This window comes from Amblyomma americanum, chromosome 3 (genome assembly GCF_052857255.1).
Source record: "Amblyomma americanum isolate KBUSLIRL-KWMA chromosome 3, ASM5285725v1, whole genome shotgun sequence".
In the NCBI taxonomy this organism is placed as follows: domain Eukaryota; kingdom Metazoa; phylum Arthropoda; class Arachnida; order Ixodida; family Ixodidae; genus Amblyomma; species Amblyomma americanum.
Genome location: NC_135499.1, coordinates 188,182,922 through 188,205,077, shown reverse-complemented (window position 1 = coordinate 188,205,077; position 22,156 = coordinate 188,182,922). Strand labels below are relative to the sequence as shown.

Below are 22,156 nucleotides of genomic sequence, written 5' to 3'. Positions count from 1 at the left end.
TACGCAATGCCGCTAGCTTTTCCTTTGGCGAAGGAGCACGATTTTAGCCCGATCACGGAAAGCGGGCTTGAATCCGGGGGCCCGTCTGTGTGTTGCTGGGTAGGCAAATTACAGTGTTTTTTATTTTAGTAAAAAATGTTCTTTTTCACAAAGTCAATCGTTCAGCAATATTTATTGCCTCTAAACATCGCATCGCACGATCAACATCATCATTACCGTGTGTTGCCGCTTCTCGTTTAAGCCAAGCCAAGCCTGCATCCGCAACGTCGTGATCGATCACCGTGACGGCGAAGCACGCACGCTACTCGCACGTGCGTGTTATTCCGCGATGGATGCCTCTCAGAAAAGTGAGTGACGCCTTTTAGATTTGCACGATGTCAACGGAAAGTCGTGCGCGAAAGTTTCGCCGCACTAGGGAAAGACGGGTTGACGTTAGCCTGCAGCTCCCCGCGTGTGCCGAAGCTGGTGCTGATCCATTGTCAGAACAGTGCAGCCAGCTTCAGCGTGATGTGTGTGTGACCGAACGTTTTGTGCCCGATACTGAGGATGTGCTGACCCCAGACCCCACAAGTCAAGATGCTGAAGCTGGGACCTCATCGGTTTTTGTAGATTTAAGCTCCGATCAGGACCTTTGTCCTCAGGTTGACGGCAGGTTTGATTACGAAGCCGATCATGAACGCGCTGACGAGGACGTAGCGACTTTCCGCCACCAGCTTCAAACTTGGGCAGTGGAGTCTGGGTCATCGCATGCTGCTGTCACGTCACTTTTGAAAGTGCTCCGCAGCCACAAGTGTTTTTCTTCTCTCCCATCATCGGCGAGAGCGCTGCTACAGACACCGAAAAAATCGAATGAACTTTACGAAATTTCGGAAGGCCAGTACCGCCACTTCGGTGTAGAAGCAGGAATACGGGAAATCCTGGGACAGTGTCGAGACCTGCCGCCGGAACTGAATCTGACTTTTCATATTGATGGCCTACCATTATCGAAAAGTTCTAGAGGCCAGTTTTGGACAATTCTCGGCCGCATAAGCAACCTCAAGCATGCGGCACCATTTGTGACGAGTGTTTTCTTCGGTGACAGCAAGCCGAGAGATGCAAATGAGTTCCTATACAGCTTTGTTGAAGAGCTAAATGTTCTTTTATCTACAGGAATTGCTGTTGAAGCTTTCACAATACCTGTAAAGCTAAAAGCCATTGTGTGTGATGCGCCTGCAAAGGCATTTGTTTTGTGAGTCAGAAACCACACGGGCTATTACAGCTGCACAAAGTGCACCGTTAAGGGTGCGTACATTGAAGGAAGAGTCTGTTTTCCAAACATTAGCAGTGAGCTGAGAACTGGTTGCAGTTTTAGGCAGAGGTCGCAGGAGCAGTATCATACTGGAAGCAGTATTGTAGAGCAGCTGCCAATAGACATTGTGAGGAATGTCCCGCTAGATTATATGCACCTCGTTTGCCTAGGCGTGGTGCACAAATTTCCGTGGCCCGAAAGCTATAAGGCTTGGCAGCAAAGTCCGCATTGAACTGTCAGTGAAAAATGTCAAGGCCGCACCGTTTGTTCCTTGTGAACTTAACCGAAAGCCTCGTAGCCTCACAGATCTGGATCGCTGGAAGGCCACAGAGTTTCGTTTCTTTTTGCTGTATGGGGGACCCGTGCTCCTGTCATCTCTTGTTCCATCACAGATGTATGAGAATTTTCTAGCTTTGCATGTTGCTATTACCATTCTTTCAATGCCTAATGGCACAAAAAGTGAAGTGCAGTATGCAGGGCAGCTTCTGAACCATTTTGTTAAAGGCTTTACGAAGATATATGGCAAGGAGCATGCTTCGCACAATGTGCATGGACTATGCCATCTGGCATCCGATGTTGAGCACCTGGGGTCATTGGATTCATGGAGTGCGTTCCCATTTGAGAACCACATGTTTGCTCTGAAAAGACTGCTCCGAAAACCAGAGCGACCACTTGAGCAGCTCTCTAACAGACTGTCACAGCAAGGAGCTGTACTGAAGGAGGCTCAGCAGATGCCAAACTTCCCACTGCTCACTGGACAACATGAGTCTGGGCCCCTTAATGCTCCATGTCAAGGGCCTTAGTTCAAAAAAGTGAAGCTGCCAGGCAGTGTAGTCCTTGCCCCTGGCAAGAGGACAGCTGCTGCATTCTGCAAGATGGATCTATAATTGTCATCGAGAACTTTGCACATCTGCCAACTGGAGCACCTTGCGTTGTAGGAAGAAAGTTCATTCAGCTCGAGGACCTGTACTCCTCTCCATGCCGATCATCAATGCTTGGCATATACAGAGCATCACAACTGTCTAGTCTGCGTGCCTGGCCACAAGAGAATGTTTCACGCAAAGCTTTGAAACTCTTTTTTAAACGCGATGCCATTATTTTTCCCCTCCTTCATTCAGAAATATCAGCATAACTGACTGTATAAACCATGAGTTTATGCCACAGTGGCAGAAGCTGAAGGCTTTTTCTATGGCGGGTGGCATGTTATCTTTTTCCAGCTCCAAATGGATGCTTTCAAGCAGTATCTCTCATCATTGCATTTCAACTTGGCCAGTGCTATTTATGTGTGCTACAGAATTATCGGCGGGATTTTATTAAATTTTACTGAGGGTTTTCTCAGTTTTCTGGTTCTTGTCAGTGGGGCATTTGTACACAAAAGACGAGAAATTCTCTATTTACTTTAGGAAATGTGTGAAACAGAAATGTAATGCTTGCTGAGGGGCTAGTTTGTGCATATTTTCGTAAAAGGACCTAGTGCCAAAACAGACAGCATGCAGTAAGAGAGAAGGAACAAGCGCTTGTCTTGTATTGTTTGCTGCCTGTTTTGGTGCGGAGTCCTTTTATGAAAACATAAATGTAAAGAGGAAGGGAGTGAATAGCTTAACGAAATGATCGACTGACCAGTTCACCTATGGCTGTTTTTTTTCCTTTCCTGCGCCTGCGCATTTGTCATTTTTTCCAGGTATTTATTTCGCTCTCGCACTAAATACACTCAGTTGTTAGTCAGCGCTCGAGTTTGTTTGTCTTTCTTGTCCTGTGTGTTTTCTTTTGCACTGTTTTCCCTCTGAATATCTCACCAGCTTGCCCAACAACACACCTTGATATGGCTGGATGTTTGTGTGCCTTTTCTTCCCAAATATACACTTTACTTATGTGCAAGTATTTATTATTTGCATGAATTATTTCCTTTTTGGATGCACAACATGCAAAATAATAACATTATTTGCCTGTGCTCCGGTGTTCTACTATGTTTGTTTTGGTTTTGTAAATGTGTGTCCTCATAAATGCATATTCCATCTCTGATTTTCCATCTCTATTTCTGTAGGCACCACAGAAGACAGTCGCAGCTCAGAAGAGCAGTAAAGGAGCCCGTGAAGCACACCGGGATAACACCAAATGGCAGCAAGCAGCTGAGGAATTTAATGAATAAATTATTTGCACAAATTTTTCGCGTTTTTTTATGCAGCTTGACCAGTTATAACCTCCTCAGAATGTACTCAAAACATCAGAAATTGTCCTTTTGAGGCTATTCTGAGGATGTCCTGAGGCCGGACATGAGGACCTTTCTAGTACATTTTGAGGACCATTTGAGGATGTCCTGAGGATAAAGAATGTCCTCAAAAAAACATCCTCAGTATGTCCTCAGGATATTTCAGTGTTGTCTGGGAGGTATGTTTCTAGATGTCCCATTTGGCCATTTCTGACTGGGAAGGTATTTACAGTGCAATAAAAATGCAGGAAATAAACAAGATGTGCTGTGCTCATAATTAAACAGATTTTCTATTCAGATACTTACTGTGAAGTAAAATATATGGATGATAAAACTGTCATTATCATTTTGAAGCTTTAGCTGCATCATCTGAAAAAGTTGCTCCTATAAAATCTGTTCTCGCTATTCTTTCACGTCCAGCCTGTATAAAAGCTACTGCACAAAATTCAGGCATGGATTTCTAAGCGGAAATTTTTTTTTTAGCGCAGCATGTGCGGTGTGGGACCCGTGGCTAACAACACTGAGCAGTAAGCTTGAAAAAATTCAAAACAGGGCTGCAAGGTTCGTCCTACGTTGGTACTCTAGAGGTGATAGCTGTACGGGCATGAAAAACGAATTAGAGTGGGAAAGTCTTTCTGCTCAAGGAAGAAAATTGCACCTTAAACTGCTGTATCAAATATTTCATGATAAAACTGGCATTCAAAAAGAAAATATTTAAGATTTTGGAATACCGTATCAGAACTAATATGTATGCAGGTTCATTATTTGTACATTCTATCAGTGAATGGATCGCCTTTCAGGTCAGCAAGTGTGCTGTATGAATGTTTTTTTCGTCATTGTAACACCGTGCTGTAGCGCCTTTGGGCTAACCGGGGTAAAAATTGAATAAAGAATAAAATAATATCAATGTAGCCGTTTGGATACCACTAGCTGGTCTTGCCCCCTAATTCTGTATCTCTCTCCAGGGGACCACTTTATTTATGTCTACTACAATGATGTGCCCCACCCGAACTCTCCATTCCTGGCACGAGCAGAACCATTGCCTCCTGTGCTAGACCACACTCGGGTAGTACTGCGTGGCCATGGTCTTACGGGTGCCAAGGTTGGCATGGAGGCTGAGTTTGTCATCGACGGTTCCGATGCTGGACCTGGTGAGGAATAGTTTGTGATAGTTTGTGCTAATGTCTGCAGACATTGTAGAATACAAGCAATAATGGTAGTTCATGTACAGTGAATGCATCATTTGGCAATTATGTGCCTTCCAAAAAAGTTTTAGGCAGATGCATGAGAAAATGATGCAGAGGAGCTGGAATGTTAGAACCCTAGAGAAAAAAATAGGCATCCATCTATAGTGTTTATATGCCATTTATCTTCTGTGAGTGTAAAGAACAGTTTTGCTTGTGAACAAATAAATCGATTTTTTTATGTTAGGTTTAGTTTTTAATTTTGAACTGGAGACAAGTTCAAAATTTTGTGAGGCTTTGATTTTCCTCATATTAAGCGTTGCGTTGCGTTAGCTTATGCTTCACGAACCAGAGGCATGTGCATTGACTCTCAGCTTCTCATCCTTTCCTCACATAACAGGTTCGCCTGAGGTGAGCCTAAGCGGTGTCAAGACAGATATTCCGGTGCAGCTGATTCCACTGGGGAACAACACATACAAGGTCCTCTACACTCCTTCAGCTCCAGGTATGTGTCTGTGGCTACACAGACAGCTTTTGTCATGTTTATGAAAAAAAATTTTTTAATGATTTTCTTAACAGTTTAACCTTGGTATAAGGAACTGGCAAAAAATCGTAAAATAGTTCAATGTTGCAAAAATTCGCAATGTAAAATTTTGCAAAAAATACACACAAGAGCACCACAGTTTAGTCAGAGAAAGGACGGCAACACAAGTGACCCGTACTGGATAGCAGGGAGAGACCTTTTCCTAAGTTTTAGCACCTTTATGAAGGTGCTTGCAGCAATTCCAGAGGCTGCGAAAAGCAGCCAAACGCTAGTTAGCATTGCTTCTCCACACATCACCGCCGTCCACAGCGGCGGCTGACCAGATGACAACTGGGATGTCATTCCCATTTGACAGTAGTGTTGCATGGAAAACAGTGCTTCAGAAAGAAAGCTACAGCCTTTTTCACTACCTTCATGGCAGCCAACTTGAGAAGGACACCAGCATGTTTACAGCGAGGCTACAACCGTCCATACTACTGCTGTGTGATGCGACAAAGCTTGCTGCTTTTCATCGAACCGGACATTGCTTGTAGTTAGAGAGTTCAATGTATCCGTCATACACTATGTTCCATACATAGTCCTTCATATACTATGTTTGGTATACGAAGTAAAATTTGTTTGTGTTTGTTAAAAATATTTTGGGAAAGCTCGATATAGCCAATAATTCGGCACATTCGTGTTCGGAATATGAAGGTTCGTTTGTATATGGTCCTTTATGTTCAACACAGTTTTAAGTATACTTTGCTGAACAAGAAAGAGATCTTAGATGAATTCACACATTTTAATTGCTGTGAAAGCTAGATTCACCTAGTTTCTGGCACGATGAATGAAAACACCCTCATCGTTCCGCAGCGTGATCACAAAACACATATCAGTTTATACACCATTTTATCATGGGTGCTGCCATCTTGGGATGCTGGCGCCCTCTAGTGTCTAGTCTGGAAACGACCGCCATGCTTGTATGTGCAATCGCATTCGCGGTGCACACACCAAAGAGGACGCAGATGGCATAAATGGGCAGTTTGGAGCTTCCGCATTCATTTTTTCGCGTTCTAAAATTGTGCACTGATCGAAAAAGCTTTTCAAGCAGCAAAGAGGCTGTTCCATCAGGAAATGGCCAGAAAATCGGGGATTATGGCGCCTCAGGCACTTCCACCATCATGATAACGACTGACATAGGTAAAAAGAAATATGACAAGTTTGGCATAACCTTTGTGGTGAAAAACAGTGTAGGCATAGTGCTGGTTGCGAAGGTGGTGGAGGGAGTGATGCAGGGCAACTCTCAAGCAACTTTCCATGCTATCTGACTGAGTTTGAGAGAGACTAGGGTAATCAGCTAGGAATATTGTTGGAAGCTAGCGAAGCTAGTCACTTCTTGACGACTGTTTTCAGTGTGATGTTAGTCACATTTTATTTGTCAAGTAGGCCTAGTGTTTAATACACACTCAGTTTACTTTCCGAAAAGCTAATGGCGATGAGTTTTTTCCGTGAAGGCCGCCGTCGTGGATATGCAAGAAGGGAATTTTTTGCCCTTGCATCACTCTCACAATGCAACATCTTGTGGTCACGAATCGATTGTCGTGCCGAATAACGGAAATCTAAGCTAGGCTCTAGGCACCAGTGACTGACAATATATGGGGCAGTGAGCTCTAGCTCCGGTGCTTTTGTGATCTGAAGAGTGTGTACAATTTTAAAGTGATGAAAAAGCGCACCGAAATCTTTCATGGAAACCTTCATTAAGAACGCAATGCCTTCACAATGAAAAAAAACAAAATGAGGTCAGGGCATCTGTGCATAAAGCTTAATTCCCCTTCCTTCGTTCCTTCCTTCCTTCCTTTTTTTTTATTTTGTCCGCATGTAGTCAGCTCTCACGGTATGCCTCCTGCAAATTTTGATCATTGTGAAAGTTCCCTTTATGCATGGTGATTTTCTAGTGCATTTGATGTGGACAAATTCCCGTGTGCAAACGAACGAATGACTTTTTTTTTTTCACTTATCCGCATGCGCACATACTAGCGGCAGCAGAAATGAACTGAATGGGTGTTCTCGGGAAAAAAAACGTTCTATCGCTGTCTTGCGACCAAGTTGCCTTGTATTATTAACAGGGGTGGAACATGCATGTTCTCTCATACCTTCATAAATTCTAGGCGAACGGCTTATGTGACTGCACCAAAATAATTTTTTTTCCGCTCACCCTCTTCTCATAAACTTCTGCTGCCAATAGTATCTTCCGTGCAATTACGTTCTTGACCATCCGCCCTCACCAACAAAGTGTTCAGAGCACATATGAGACGTGACCGACAGGATGAAACCTGCTTGGTTGATGCTTGCAATCCAAAAACGTACCTCATCTGCGAAGCGGTGCAAATGAAACAGCCTGCGTCCACACACATGCTGCGGCTGCCGATGCTCTTCGCGCTGTTCTCGAGGTCATTTTTCACGCTTCCGATAGTTGTTACTACAGCCAACAACAACGCAGTGGTAGCCGGATGATCTTAAGACTCGGTTCGTGGCAATATCTAGATCCAGAATGCTTTTCAACTCCTTCGTTACGCAAAAGTCTGCGTAGCACATGCGTATTTTGCATAGCATTCCTTGGTGCCCCTGCCACCGGCACATACGAGTGAGGAGGAGCGGCGCTGTGTGCGCTGAGTTCGAGGATATTTTTCTCCTTGCCGCAAAAATGGTCTATATAATGAGTAAGATCGTCCTCACAACTTGAAAGTTAACACTGAGAAAAGCTATCTTCCCAGCACTTTTGTTTGGCACTAATTATTACAGGGCATAACGAGTTATATATGCCAGTCATGTTTAAAATTACTGGCTAACTTACCAGTTCCAGCACTGCAGATTCTTGGATGTTTTGTTTTTGTTTTCAAGGAAGCCGTATGCATGCTCATGCAGTTAAAAGCATTTATTGCGGAAATTCCACAGCTAAACATGTGGGGAAAATGTTTGGGAAATAAAAAATTTTTTCTTGGCCACTGGTTTTCAATGTCTATTAGGCACCAACCAGTCTGTCATGCAGTTGTGTTTGTAAATAAGTACAACACACCTTTTACATGGCTTTTGCCCGTTTTGGAGTCCTTGTTTGTGAAACGCAGCCTGATTTGGTGCAAGTTTATTTTTGCTCATCATGGTATGCATGGTATGCAAGTTAGTATACATTGCAGCTGCATGTCATCACAGTTTACCAGTACTCATTTGAATGAAAAATAAAATGTTGCATATTGCAGTATTACATGCTTCCCACGGTTGCAAAAAAATTTCAGGGGGCACTTTGGCGATCTAAAGTGCGCGAGGCGAAAGCCTTTATGCGCCCACATTGTGCTCTTCAATTAATTTTTAACTTTGTCTTTTTATTTAATTTTTATCCTGTTATTTATATTTAGAAGTTGCTATTTATTTTCTGTTTATTTTACTAATTAATGTCTACTGACAAATTTATTACTAATTATGTCAAATTACATATTAATGACTAATTACTAATCACCCATTACTTAGTAATTGCTAAGAGCATATGGATTATAGCAATTATGCTATTAATGACATCATAGTGTGACAGATTTTGCGGACAGGTGGACAACGACGAGCCATTAAAGGCTTTCGCCTTAAAACATTGCTTCCATTACCTTAATTCCCACATTAGAAACACTAATTTGCTGCTTTAAGATAATTTTGCGGGGACATTCATGTGAAGTGGCAGTTCACCAAATTTTGCCACACAATGTGCCTGGTTGTTTGCAGGTGCCTACCTTCTCAATGTCATGTGGTCTGAGCGTCAGGTGAAAGGCTGTCCTCTCAAGGTGATGGTAGCGGCCAGCTGTGATGCCAGTCGTGTGCTCTGCTCAGGCGACGGCCTTCGAGGGGGAACAGTGGGCAAGGAAATCAAAGCCTTTCTCGACACCCGCAAAGCAGGACCAGGTGGGTGTTGCTTCTCCATCAGAAACTGCAGCAGCTTTCTTGGTTACTAGAGCTTGGGGGAGATCAGTCTTCAAGGAACTAAAGGGCATTGCTTTGTTTTAAAAGACACCATCTCCTGTCCCACCCTTTAAGACACCTCCTCTCATCTTCAGCTACATGAAAATTAGTTGAAGATGAGACCTCATGTCTACATCTGCCACCACACTTGTTGCTGTGGCTAGGAGCAGCGCAGGTTCACACTCTTGAGATTAGGTTACACATTCATACACTTAACAGAAATATGAAAGCTCAGGGGTGGACAAACAGTGCCTCTGTTCAGTTGGTATGGAGAACTGCTCATAAATCATGGACGAAATGGCAGTACTTGTATTTTGCATAGAGACTTATATAACTTGTGCTGTGTAACTTGGTTGTCACAGAACATGGGAACTGCAAAATGTTTAGCAGAGTTTTCAGTTTCAGCTGTGCATTCTGGGCCAAAGCAAATCTGTTTTCTTTTAGTGCACTAGCACTAGATGCCTCGCTAGCCATACTGCCCAGGGGTGAAGCCTGCACCTGCCAGCTGGTGTCTGCCATGGCTGGCAGGTGAAGTGCACTAGCACTAGGTAGGTCACTAGAGAAAAAGTCATTATGAGTCCTGGTGAGGCCTCCAGCTGCTATGGTTGACAGGTGGCAAAGTGAGGAGAGAGAAGACAGAGAGGTTGACAGGTGGCGGGGTGGGTGGTAAAAGTGCAGAAAGGGAAATCCCTTTTTGCGTCCCGTGCACTAGCGTTAAGTTGTTGTGTCCTGGTGGAGCCTGGTGGTGCCTTGGTGAAGGAGGAAAACGAGTTTTGTGGCAGCTGCAGCCACGTGGAAAGGCCAAAGCCCATGCGTGCCAGCTGTAGCCACGTGGAACGGGGGGTATCATGCTTGTTGCAGCCCCATGGAAAGGAGGAAACCTGGTTTCACAGCAGCTGCAGCCACGTGGAAAGGCAAAAATTGTGCTAGCGACCTACATCGCTTACTGAAGTAGATCGGGGGTTAATCATTTTTTAACTGCTCTTATGTTATGCAAACTTTTGCTGCTGACTGTGGGCATGTATTTTCCATTCATGCCCATCATGATTTAGCACCATGTAAGAATTAACGTGAAGCCGTACAATCAGCCAAACATTAATGAAAGTGAATGACCTGAAGATGATTAGATTAGGCACTAACCAACTGTGCCCCGTTCTTATTCCAACTTGGGCTATTTTGATGCACCCTAGGCGAACTGACTGCACACTGCATGGGCCCCCACAAGATGGCACACTGTGAGCTGTATGACCATCGTGATGGCACATTCACCCTCTACCTGAAACCCCAAGAAGGTGGACGTCATCTGCTCACAGTCAAGTACGGTGGAGACCACATTCCTGGTAAGATGCACTTCGGTTTTTCTCGCTTCGAGATGAAAAAGAAAGGGGACAGGTGCTCATTAAGATAGTACAAAATAATTACATGCAAGCCTCGCTGTAACAAACAGTTTATAATGAAACAATATTAATAAGTAAAAGCCATTCTCCTTGGAGCAGGGGCAGATTTGTAGATCACTCTTGGTGGAGGTGATCTTGTTTGAACCATTATTTCTTGGACTTGACGTCATCTGCTCACCGCCATCTGCTTGACGTCCACCTTCTTGGGGTTTCATGTAGAGGGTGAATGTGCTATCACGATGGTAACACAGCTCACAGTTTGTCAAAAAATGGGGTCCAGTGTGGTTCCTATTCAAAGTCTCTCACTTGAAAAGTGGAAAGGTGAAAAAAAGGTGAGGGGGTGGCACATAAATTTATGACGCCAAATCTGTCCCTGCCTTGGAAGCTCCCATAGAAGCCAGTGTATTTGATGTCTCTTCTTTTATAAAGCAAAGATTTTCCTACAGCACGATATAACAAACCTCCAGTGAAAGCTACTGGCCATTTCGTGCGGAGTACGTCAACATTTAATGGTGCCCAACATTTCCTTGACGATTCGATGAGGCAAACTGAAATCACTGCACATTACCTGTTCTGTCGAGCACCACACAAAACATGTAAAAAATTTCATTATGCCGCCTCAAGCGAAGCCTGCATGAAATGTGTTTGGACATTACGTCAGCTTTTGGTGGTTTGGCGCTCACTCTCTTCTTTATTGCAAATTCGGTATGCGGCCCACTGAACGATGCGACGCAGTGCGTTGCGCGTGGCCCACTGTGTCATTCTGCGCCTTGACAGAGTTGCCAAGGCTATTGGATTTCCCCCGTTCTTTAACCTCCTCACTGCACATGGCCCGTTAGCCGCGCTTGCAAAGGCGCGCTTACTCGTGCAATCGGCTGCGCTATTCAGTGCGTAGGTGGCTGCTCATTTAAATTTTTTTTTACTGCCAGAAAGCTTGGTGGTTATTTTGGAGTTATATACCTCGGACTCATCGCAGGCTAACATTAAAAGCATCAGACTTACGTTAGTCACTTAATGTTTGTTCGCAAATAGGCGATTACGATGACCTAGTTGCACACTGGAACACTGTTGTGACCAGAAGAATTTTGATGTAGGGTTAATTGTTTGGGTTCATTAATGGCAACCAAAGAAGACTTTTAACCACTGCTTCGCCCGCAACTACAGCGCTGCATGACTCACTAAAATGATTTTCATCTTGGGTCAGCATATGCAATAATCGCTTATAAGAGGATATTGTCTTCCCTCGTGTAATTTCCATGAAATAAAAGTGCAGCAGCCTGGACTGCCGCAGTTCATTGCTTTTGGTAGAAGTAGCGTGCAAAAAAATTCCAAGTGCTAGAAAACCAAAACTGGAATTTACACAGTTCTGTCTGAAGCAAGCACGTTGGTTACTTAAGGAAGTTGCTTGAAGCGAAAATTTAAAATGCAAGGAGAAATATACATGTCTATAACTATGTTGAACAGAGGTGCTCGATCACTTGAATTCTCATGTATTACCCACGCAGATGTGTATTCGAGCGATAGCTACAGTTACTGTGGCTCGCACAGTAACGACCTATTTTGCTATGAGCCCTGCCAGAACAAATATGGTCACCAATGCGTGTAACATGAAAGCTAGACCTGCACCGCGAGCTGCATGAACAGCGTCGCTCAAACAGCGAGAACCGCCTCTTTAGTATCAAGTTCATGAGCGAAGGAGTCGAACTGCACCAAAAAAATACGTCCAGCAATGCGAACATCATCAAACCTAGGCCTGCACTGCGAGCAGCATAAATGGCAGGGCTCAGACAAAACGAGGTGCAACTTTTGAGTCGAGCCATCAAACGAGTCCAACTACAACCAAACCAATATGCCACATAATGCGTGCGACATCAGAGCTACACCTGCAGAGCTTAGCATAGCCATCAGCATGAACGGGGGCCTAAGAAAGCAAGAAGCATGGATTTCGTAGCCTGCGAGCTAACGAATCCATCTAACCATGTCAAGCGGCCTTAACTGCAAATAAAGACGCAGTCTCTTGTGCTTAACACCAAATCCTCCAAAAAAACGCAACTGACAACTGAAGAACGGCCACTCTACACACAAAGACATGGTCCAGCACATTATCAGAGCTCATCCGGCCAAACCTGTGCAGACAAGCCTTTCGCCGAATTGCGTTGCGTTTTCCGGATGGAATGACAAAAAACCTTTTCCCATTGCCTCCTCAGTTGTTGCACCTGCAAGCGCAACAGAAGCTCGGCATCGCTGCAGCACGTAGGCGCCATCAAAGCTGGAGAAACGCTTACCGCCAAAACTCTGTTGCTCAAAAAGAAAATGAAGCGCGATTTCTACCTCCAGCAATGGCGCCGGCATCTTCTGCAGAGCCAAAAAGCACACGCTAACATGTGACTACATAGCCTCAGCCAATGGGGGGCTCGATTATCCGGCGGCGTACTGAGAGGAGGGAAGTCGGAAAGTTCAAAGCTTTTCGCTACTTTTGCTTCATTGAGGGGCTTTAGCCGAACCTCCGCTCCCGCGGCACCTCAGTCTCCCCCGTCTATCCCACAGTGCCCAACTCTGTCACCTGATGGTGCCACTGACATTGGCCCTCACAGCCAGGAGGTGGCTATCATCAAATCCCACGGTCTGGCGTATGTATTCTGCTCAAGACACTCCTTTCAGGCAGAGAAGTGTTGTGGCTTGCGTTCTCATGAGCTGTGCGGCAAAGTCTGCCAAAAGGGGTAGCATGTGACCTCTTTTACAGCGGCCCAGCAGCCTCAGCACCTAGAAGACTGAGCTAAATATTTCAAATAGGCCCTCTAGTACATGACTGCTCTCAGACCCATTTTCTTGGCTCTGAAGCCCATGTAGGCTACAGAAGACACAAGTGCTTGCTGGCAAGGCTGACATATTCGGCTAGTGTACACGTATCTGGCAACGTGGTGGGCACTTAGTGCACGTGTTGAAGGTTCCTGCAGCATACATCGGCGGCACAGTAAATGCCAGCTATGTTGTCCATGGTATGTACAGTGGCAGAAAAGCCTGTAGACATGACAGCTGCAGCCAAAATCATGTACTTCTGTAACGAATAAATTGTGGGAGGCCTTCGACTTTGTTATAATGCAGTTCAATTGTACTAGCCAGAATGCTGCTAGAAATCAAATGACCGAATTCTACGACTCTGAAGTCAGATCACTGTAGCTATTAACATACAATGCACTAAGTAGACTGCAAATTCTCGGACAAGATGACTAACGTTAGACCATTCGGTTAGTTTCCCAAGGACTCCATGTAAAAATAATTCGCTTAAGATGAATAATTTCACGGGTCCTTCAGCTAAAACGAACTTTCGCAGTCACTGCGAACTGTGGTGACCCCACGCAACAGCACTCATGTGACGTCCACGCGGCACTGTCAAGGAAAAGCATATACTAAAATGCTTCTATACAAGAAAGTGCACACAAAACTGGGGGAACTGTCTTGCAGGAGAGTGCTTTTTTGGGAGGAGGCTCTCATGCTGGTGCGGAAAAAGCAGAGCACCATCGCATGCGCGTCACTTACCACGCGTTGCCTCTGCCAGACTAGAAGGCGCATGCACCCACTCATTGCTGTAGGGCTAAAAAATTCCGGGTTCACATTTTCAACTGACGCGGCGTCACAGTGCGTGTTATCACGGTGCAGAGAGGACCAGATATTGGTGCCATGTGCACTATCTGCAGCGTATGGAAAGGTGCGTGGTGTGCTTGCTTGTGGAGTTGTTAACAGCCATGCTGCAGCAAGCGCAAGATAAGAGCGAGGCACAGCCATCCTTCTGGGCACCTTCAGGTGCCTAGAGCTGGGTGGAAATGATACTGAAAAAGCCTGGTAGTAAATACTAATTACAGTGGAACTGATGAAACCAGCAGCCCTTCCTTATGTATTAACACTGTGGAATTTTATGGCTACGGCACAAACATTGCTACATATAATTCCTTGAGTCGGTAAGTGATCAATGAATGTACATTTCACAGAATGCTGTACATAGGAACATGAATTATTGTAATTGCTTACTGCTCTTCTCCAGAGCTTTGTCAAAGTATGGTTTCCCTGTGTACTCATCTCTGGCAGGGAGCCCGTACACCATCCGGATTGCTGGCGCACCGGATGCGTCCAAGGTGCGGGTGTATGGGCCAGGCATAGAGCCGGGTGTGCTGGCAGTGTACCAAAGCCGCTTCATCTGCGACACCAGGGGAGCTGGTGCGGGCCAGCTGACTGTGCGCATCAGGGGCCCCAAGGGTGAGCGCATGTTCAGGCATAACATATTCATCTCTGCATTGTGCACAAAGTTGGTGTTCGTATTCAATCAGTAGCATCGATGCTGCTGCGCTTTATCGCAAACTTTTCTTGCCCTGCTACGGAGCACAGGCTGAGCATGGAACAGCAACCTTGCCGCCAATTCTCATAGGGAAAATGTAACAGAGATATGCAGATGCCAGAACACTGATTGGAGGTCCCGCTATAGCCTCAGAACGAGCTGTCACATATCACTGCCAGCCCTGTTACAGTTACCATCTTATGGGTCATGGCCCTGCCGAGCAGCTCACATGGGCCAGCTCAGTTCTTTGTAGTTGAACGTTGACTGTTGTGGTGGTGCAGACTGAAATTGCTGTAAATGTGAGTCGAGCAAGGCCTGCGAGTCACGGTCTCATTGGGGTTCGTGAGAATTGGTGTCAATACCGACAGTTCCAGTTCATGACCAGAGCCATGCAAGCTCTCAGCCAGATGTTTTTACCTTTATCTGCATGACCATGCACTTGCTTCAATCTTAAAGCTGCTGCATATATTTGTTTGGTATGGAACAATCATTTCATGATTTGAAGGAAATGAAAACAGCTTTATTTGATGCTTTTCAGTTGTTCAAGAACTTCGATGTTAGTCCCCTCAATATATGGAAGGATGCTCACTTTGTATGATCTAGCAATGTTTAGTTGCAGCAGAATGCAGATATTGTGACAACTTTTCTTTTCCATAGGTCAGTACTGTTGGTAATAATTAGCTTTGCCACAGTTATCCCTTGCAAGGGTTTAATGGCACCACAGAGGGAAAGTATTGCATGCCTTGGGCCTACTTACAGTAATGGGACAGAGCAGGAATTTTTCTCACCTCAAAGCATCATTTGTAGTGTGTACCCACTGCTGTCATTTTGAACATCTGCATCCTGGCCACTCCAGGTGCATTCCGCGTGGAAATGCAACGTGAAAGCCAGAAAGACCGCACCATTTTGTGCAAGTACGACCCAACGGAGCCCGGGGATTATCGCATCGAGGTCAAGTGGTCTGGGGAGCACGTACCCGGCTCGCCGTTTATGGTGATGATTTTCGACACTCAGGAAGAGCTCACACGCTTCATTCAGGGACAATACAGTGGTGCACCCAGCAATGCTGCTGCCACAGCTTCTGATTATTTTGGTGATGGTGTCACATATGGCACTGGCCAGATGTCCTGGAGGGGATCAACTCATGAGCTTTGATTTCATGTGTTTTTGCCATTTAACCTTACCTCACATGTTTTCCTTAACATACTGCTATTTGCAGTCTCATTATTGCCAGCCTGGCCTTCATTGAACGGGTGAGAATGCGACACACACAGTGAATGATTTGCTTCCACTGTAATGACGCCCAGCGTTCATTAGTTGGAAATTGTTCCTCTTTTTTTTTTTTTTTCAGGTGGCTCAGAAATGAAATTTAAGTATCACTGCATTTTTTTCTTGGATTGAATTTATGTTGATTTGTTGAAACAGAAGTGGTTAGGCAAAGCATCAGATGGAATGCATTGCTCAGAGAGTGCTTCAATTGCCTTTTCTGCTATTTGTTATGCGTAGTATCTGCACCGAGTGAAAACGAAAAGGCTTTAGACATGTTTAGACATGTACATTGCGAGGAATATTTCTTAAATGTGTGCAGGAACATTTCCCAGTGCAAGTGCATGAATTGCGTGCCAAATGTGTGTGCAATAGGAATCTGCATACCAATTTTCAACTCATTCACACAGATCAATAGAGTCAGGAAAATTAGTGCATGCAGGCAGCAGAGCACTGGTTAGGGCCATCCATGATGCTATTTTAAGTTACAAAAAAAGTTACAAGCTTGAATCACTTTTTGCATCTTTTTATCTCAAATGCTGGTGTCAAAGATAAATGCAGTGCAGGCGAATGAAATGAACTTCGAAACAGGCACCTGTCTGAGAGCATGCTATTCTGTCTGATCATGTGCGAGACAGATGAAAGATTAACTATCATGCAGCATAAATGCACGATAGTGTCATGTCGCTAACTTCATATTTATGATTGATACTCATGGAAAATACTGCACACATTAATCGGGCAGCCAAGATGTCATTGAATAAATGACACCGTGTAGTTATTGATGCAACCTGCCGTCTTTGTCACACAAATAACGCTATGCAACATTGCACTAGAAAATTGCCCACTACTATTCCATGTTCACAGAAGCTTTGCTATCTTGTATACTGTATTTTCAAGCTCCAACAACACATAACATATATGTGTATATAGCTACAGAACTGAAGGCTCTAGGTCCATGTATGCGAGTCGCTCTGCCAAACTGAAGCAAGCCACATCGCAGTGTACATAGCTTGTCTTTTTATGCTGCTGTACATAGAAGAGAGAGAGTTCTGAGAAATTGTTTATTCTCATAACAGTTTACACAACTCAGAGTATTTTTATAAACTAACTATAAGAGAATCGCATTCGATTCACTCATGAGAGCGGGTGAGAAGTTAAGACTGTAGTAAATGCTTCTGGGCTTGTTGAGACTTTCATGCGCTTTTCCTTTATTTGTTAGTTCAAGGCATAGAATCTCACTATGCCAACAGAAACACCTCCTATTTTTCCTTATCTCTTGTTTTTCCCTGATATCTGAGCGTTTCTTGCAAAATACTGGCTCTGTTTGAACCCAGATGTGGTTTATGGTGCTATTAGGGCCAAATAACAGAAACGCAGTGTTTACTGAAATGCATCGTGGAAAAGTCTTGCAAAATTTATATTGCTCACCGCCTCCAAGAGCATGCGAAAGATATTAAAAAAAGAGTTTGCTTTCAATCTCCTAGGGCATTGTAACTTATGTTTCATCCTGCTTTTGTGTTTAGCACACTAAAATCTAATATAGCTGCTCTTCTGCTATTCCAGCGACTGTTACCATTGCCTCATTTCTGAAAATAAAAATGTGGTTTTGACTGGATTGACCTCGTGGTGTTGCGACAATTTTATTGCTACCCTAGTGTTACCGTGAATGAATGTCAAAGCAACATTTTAGAGCACAATTCATGCACTACATAATCAAGTGCATAAAACACCACACTTGGATGTTAGGTGCGATGTCATGTATGCAGGTCAAAGAGCAGCCTCAGTTCCTACACCTTCGATGGTGCCTACACAATGTTTAATCAAACTTTCTCATTATCAGACATAGTGGCTAGCACACAAAAAGATGCGCACAGAGGTTGGTAGACAGGAGACACGCTAGACTTGCAACTGAATTTTACTTCGGAAAGGGAAGTGTTTATACAAAGATTTTATCGTCCATTCTCCGTCTTTACTTGTGCCACTTGTGCAGACTTCAGTTGTAGTCGCGTAAAAGTGTAATAATGGGGCATTTATAAAACGTGATGTGTTACAAAAAGGCACGGACGTGACTGAAACTGATAAAACAGGAATGCAGAAGTGAAGAAAACATGAAAGATGGATATAAGATGTAAACCCGAGGAAGCAGGGCAGAAAACAAAAAAGCAACGGTGATGTCGAACGAAGCTTGCAAAAGGCAAGCTAAAGGCTAAAATCAGCCTGTGTATAGGCAGGCCAGGGAAAACAAACAATATCACTTAAGATCGCGAAAACCAAGAAACAATAAAAACAACTAAAACCACCGCTGCTGGGAGCCCCCTTTCGTAGCGGCGCTCCTTTCAGTGCCGGCCCACAGCAGTGCCAGCAGTAGGCTCGCTCCATCACAACAGAGCACAAGGCTTTCACATGAATTTGAAAGCATCCTGAACAGTACAGGGCAGGAGTATTTGGCCAGGATGATGGTAAGCATAGTGCACAGATGGTGAACAGCGTTCGGGCCTCTGGTGAGAATCGATGGACCCTTCGCCTGGCAGTCTTGCGTCGACATCACTGAGAACGTGTTCCTGCCTTACGTCCTTGACTGGCCATTCCCGGACGGATTCAACTTGTTTCAACAAGATAGGAGTGCCGTACACAGATCTCAAAGAGTGAGTGCTGTTCTCAAAGTCCGTGACATGCAGCAGCTGCCATGGCCTCCAAAGAGAACCGGCATGAACCCCATTGAAAATGTGTGGGGCCTAATGAAAGCTAGTCTAATGAGGACCTAATTTGGGAATGCCAGCACATACACGCTGTGGAAAGCGATCAGAGAAAGATGGGCTGACAGAGATGTGGCCCAATCCCTGTACGCCGTTTGGCAAGCATTATCGCTGCTGGTGGCGATTTCTCCAATTACTAGGAATGGTCCCTTTGAGAGTGATGCCTGGATCTTGCTTCTCAGTTTGGACTCTATCTTTTATGCTTTGAGTCGGCACAATAACTATGAATAGGTTGAGATGCACACTAACGCTCACAGTTGAAGCATACAGACCGAGTTTCTTCGTCGAGAGGAAGTTTTCATAGCAGCGGGCAGTTTGCAGAAACGAGGCCTCTATCGCAAGGAAGAGTTAGACATGATTAGTTGGTTGGTTGGCTTCAACTAAAGATGGCACATACCCGCTACGGGGGAGTGGCCAAGACACAGGCAGTGAATCACTTTAAACAGGAGTGTTTTGAAGGGCAGAAGGAATAGTAATAGTATATAGGCTGACAGATTGGACGACGCAAAGACGGGGGTCCTGTTAACTGGGAGATCGAAGATGGGACAATGGCTTTATGTGCATAATCTTATACAACGCCTCTAACGTTTCAATTTTTCACTGACTGAGAGCGGCAAGAGAGTGGAAAAAAAAAAAAAAACTCAGAATGGGAGTCTCTGCATCTCTTGAAGAAAATTTTGTATATCAGAGTCTGGAAGATGGAGAGGAAAGGACCAACCTAGTGAAGGTGAAAAAATTCCCACACCTGCCATTTTGGATCCTGCGAGGCATTGGTAGCAATAAAAATATGAGAGGGAAAGGACTTAAGGGGACTTAAGATCTCTCAAAATCACGAATTTTGAGAGATCTTGAGGAAATCGGAATTAAAATCTAGGAAACAAACCGGTGTGGGTTGAATAACTAAATTTCAAAGAATTAATCAGAAATAAAATAATTTTGCGAGCAAAGTAAAGGCATCGAGAAGTTAACACAAAAATCTCCCGGTTTCAATACTTGTGAAGAAGCTGACACACCTGCCTAATGGCATGCCCTTTGACGGTTGCACCGAAGGAAAGGAGGACAGGAAGAGTAAACGGCAGCCCTCTCTTTCTTTTTTCACTCCCTCTTTTATCTCTTCCCTTACAGTGGTGCAGTTCAGGTGTCCCCCGATAGCGCCATTTCCTTTCCCCAAACACCAATTTTCAATTTTTTTCCGTTTGATATCATGCTGTTTCGTTTCTATATCGAGCTTTTGGTTGCAACGTTTAGATTGTTAAAAACATGCAATATCTTTTTAAATATTCTGCAGTGCAAAAACACTTAAAAAGTGTAATCTGGCTACCAGAGGGCACTGAAAGAAGACCAAAATTTCACAAGTGCTGTGTGTGGTAAATCTGTAGAAACAATAGAACACCTCATACTCAAATGTGATGGTATCTATTCCGATGTCGATGCAGGCACAGTCACAATTCCTGAGGTAGGGCCTACCTAGCTGAGGCCCTAGGGTAAAGTGTTACCTAGGGCATAGAAATATTACCAAGGAAATCTATGCCCTAGGGTTTGGAGATAACAATTGATTACGGTGGAGAAATTGCCGGCAGAATAAGCAAGGCTAATCCCACCTGTAGCATTCAACACCTCAACTCAACTCGTAACAATCGATTGGAAGATTGGTGGCTCAAAAGCAGAGGTAACATGAGGTTAGAAGTGTAGGAAGACGTACTTAAAGAAAATGGCGAGTTTTAATAACAACTTACGTCACAGTTAAACAAAAACAAAGGAAAAAAGCTGAGCATGGTGGCAACTGCCATCACCCTGTTTCAAAGGGGACACTCCATCTATCCATCCATCCATGTTCGGTTTCGAAATCTAAAAGCGAGCTTTGTTCACCATTCGATGATGCTTTCTCATCTTTTTCAAAGCTTTTAACCTCCAATTCTTGGTTGCTACAAACTGCCAAGATGTTCTTGAATACTTTACAATGCAGCAAAAGCTTAAAAAGTGAAAAATGGCCAACAGATACTGCTGGAAGAAAGCCACCAGATTCGGTTTCGAAATCTAAAAGCGTGTTGTGTGCTCCGTTTGATCATGCTGTTTCAACTCTCTATCGAGCTATTGGTCGTAACATTTAGGTTGTTAAAAACAGGCAATATCTTTTTAAATATTCTACAGTGCAACAAGCGCTTAAAAAGTGTAATCTGGCTACCAGAGGGTGCTGAAATGAGACCAAGTTCGGTTTCGAAATCTAAAAGCGAGCTTTGTTCACCGTTCGATGATGCTTGCTCATCTTTTTCAAAGCTTTTAACCTCCAATTCTTGGTTGCTACAAACTGCCAAGATGTTCTTGAATACTTTACAATGCAGCAAAAGCTTAAAAAGTGAAAAATGGCCAACAGATACTGCTGGAAGAAAGCCACCAGATTCGGTTTCGAAATCTAAAAGCGTGTTGTGTGCTCCGTTTGATCATGCTGTTTCAACTCTCTATCGAGCTATTGGTCGTAACATTTAGGTTGTTAAAAACAGGCAATATCTTTTTAAATATTCTACAGTGCAACAAGCGCTTAAAAAGTGTAATCTGGCTACCAGAGGGTGCTGAAATGAGACCAAGTTCGGTTTCGAAATCTAAAAGCGTGCTTTGTTCGTCGTTCCATGATTTCGACAATATGTTCCCTGCGCTCCTTGTTGTGTGTCGGGTGCATATTCTTCGGAATTGGAGCGATCTTCAAGTTCGAAAAAAGATTTCCGCTGCCACATATGACCACTCTTTCTGGTTCTCCCCTATGCTGGCCAGGATCTGTCTTCCTGTCCATGTGGGCCTATTAAAGTGTGGAGGTCGCCCAGGAAGGCGACCGCGGCCACATTTATTGAGGGCTGCCGGAGAAGAGATAGCGGCGGCGGCAGCGTCCGGCCCTGGCCAAGGTTTCGAATGTTTTGTTGCGAAAGCAACAACGCCAGCCAGCGAGTCATTTTGGCTCGTCGCGCACTTCAGCCGTATGCCGTGGCCGACGAACGACCTTGAGCCGCCGTTGCCGTCGCTCTCCTCTCCCTCTACCCGAGCGGAGCACATCTGGTGAAGCGAGCGGCGACGGCGGCGCCATCTGTTGCAGCGCGGCTGCGGCGTTGCTACGCAACGGCGGCTCAAGGTCTATATATATATATATATATATATATGCGCTTCGCCTTAGTGGATTCTAGTCGTTATGGAAGGTGCGATAGA

General features: G+C 44.4%; 1 protein-coding gene, 1 long non-coding RNA gene and 1 pseudogene across 2 annotated transcripts in view; all 3 read left to right on the top strand.

Moving 5' to 3' along the window:
- The window catches only part of jbug (filamin-type immunoglobulin domains fbug), a 162,979-nt gene extending 145,159 nt beyond the window's left edge, over positions 1-17,820 (top strand). Inside the window, exons 48-53 of the mRNA XM_077659254.1 lie at positions 4,463-4,648; positions 5,082-5,186; positions 8,973-9,149; positions 10,397-10,546; positions 14,690-14,857; positions 15,793-17,820. Coding sequence (XP_077515380.1) covers positions 4,463-4,648; positions 5,082-5,186; positions 8,973-9,149; positions 10,397-10,546; positions 14,690-14,857; positions 15,793-16,091 — 1,085 coding nt within the window. The 3' untranslated portion in view covers positions 16,092-17,820. The remainder of the gene's footprint in view (positions 1-4,462; positions 4,649-5,081; positions 5,187-8,972; positions 9,150-10,396; positions 10,547-14,689; positions 14,858-15,792) is intronic.
- On the top strand, positions 240-3,451 carry LOC144125667 (uncharacterized). Its single transcript, XR_013313405.1, has 2 exons — positions 240-347; positions 3,333-3,451. It is a non-coding gene; the product is annotated as an uncharacterized LOC144125667 (long non-coding RNA).
- LOC144122828 (uncharacterized) lies at positions 362-2,091 on the top strand (annotated as a pseudogene).
- Positions 17,821-22,156: the final 4,336 nt, after the last annotated feature.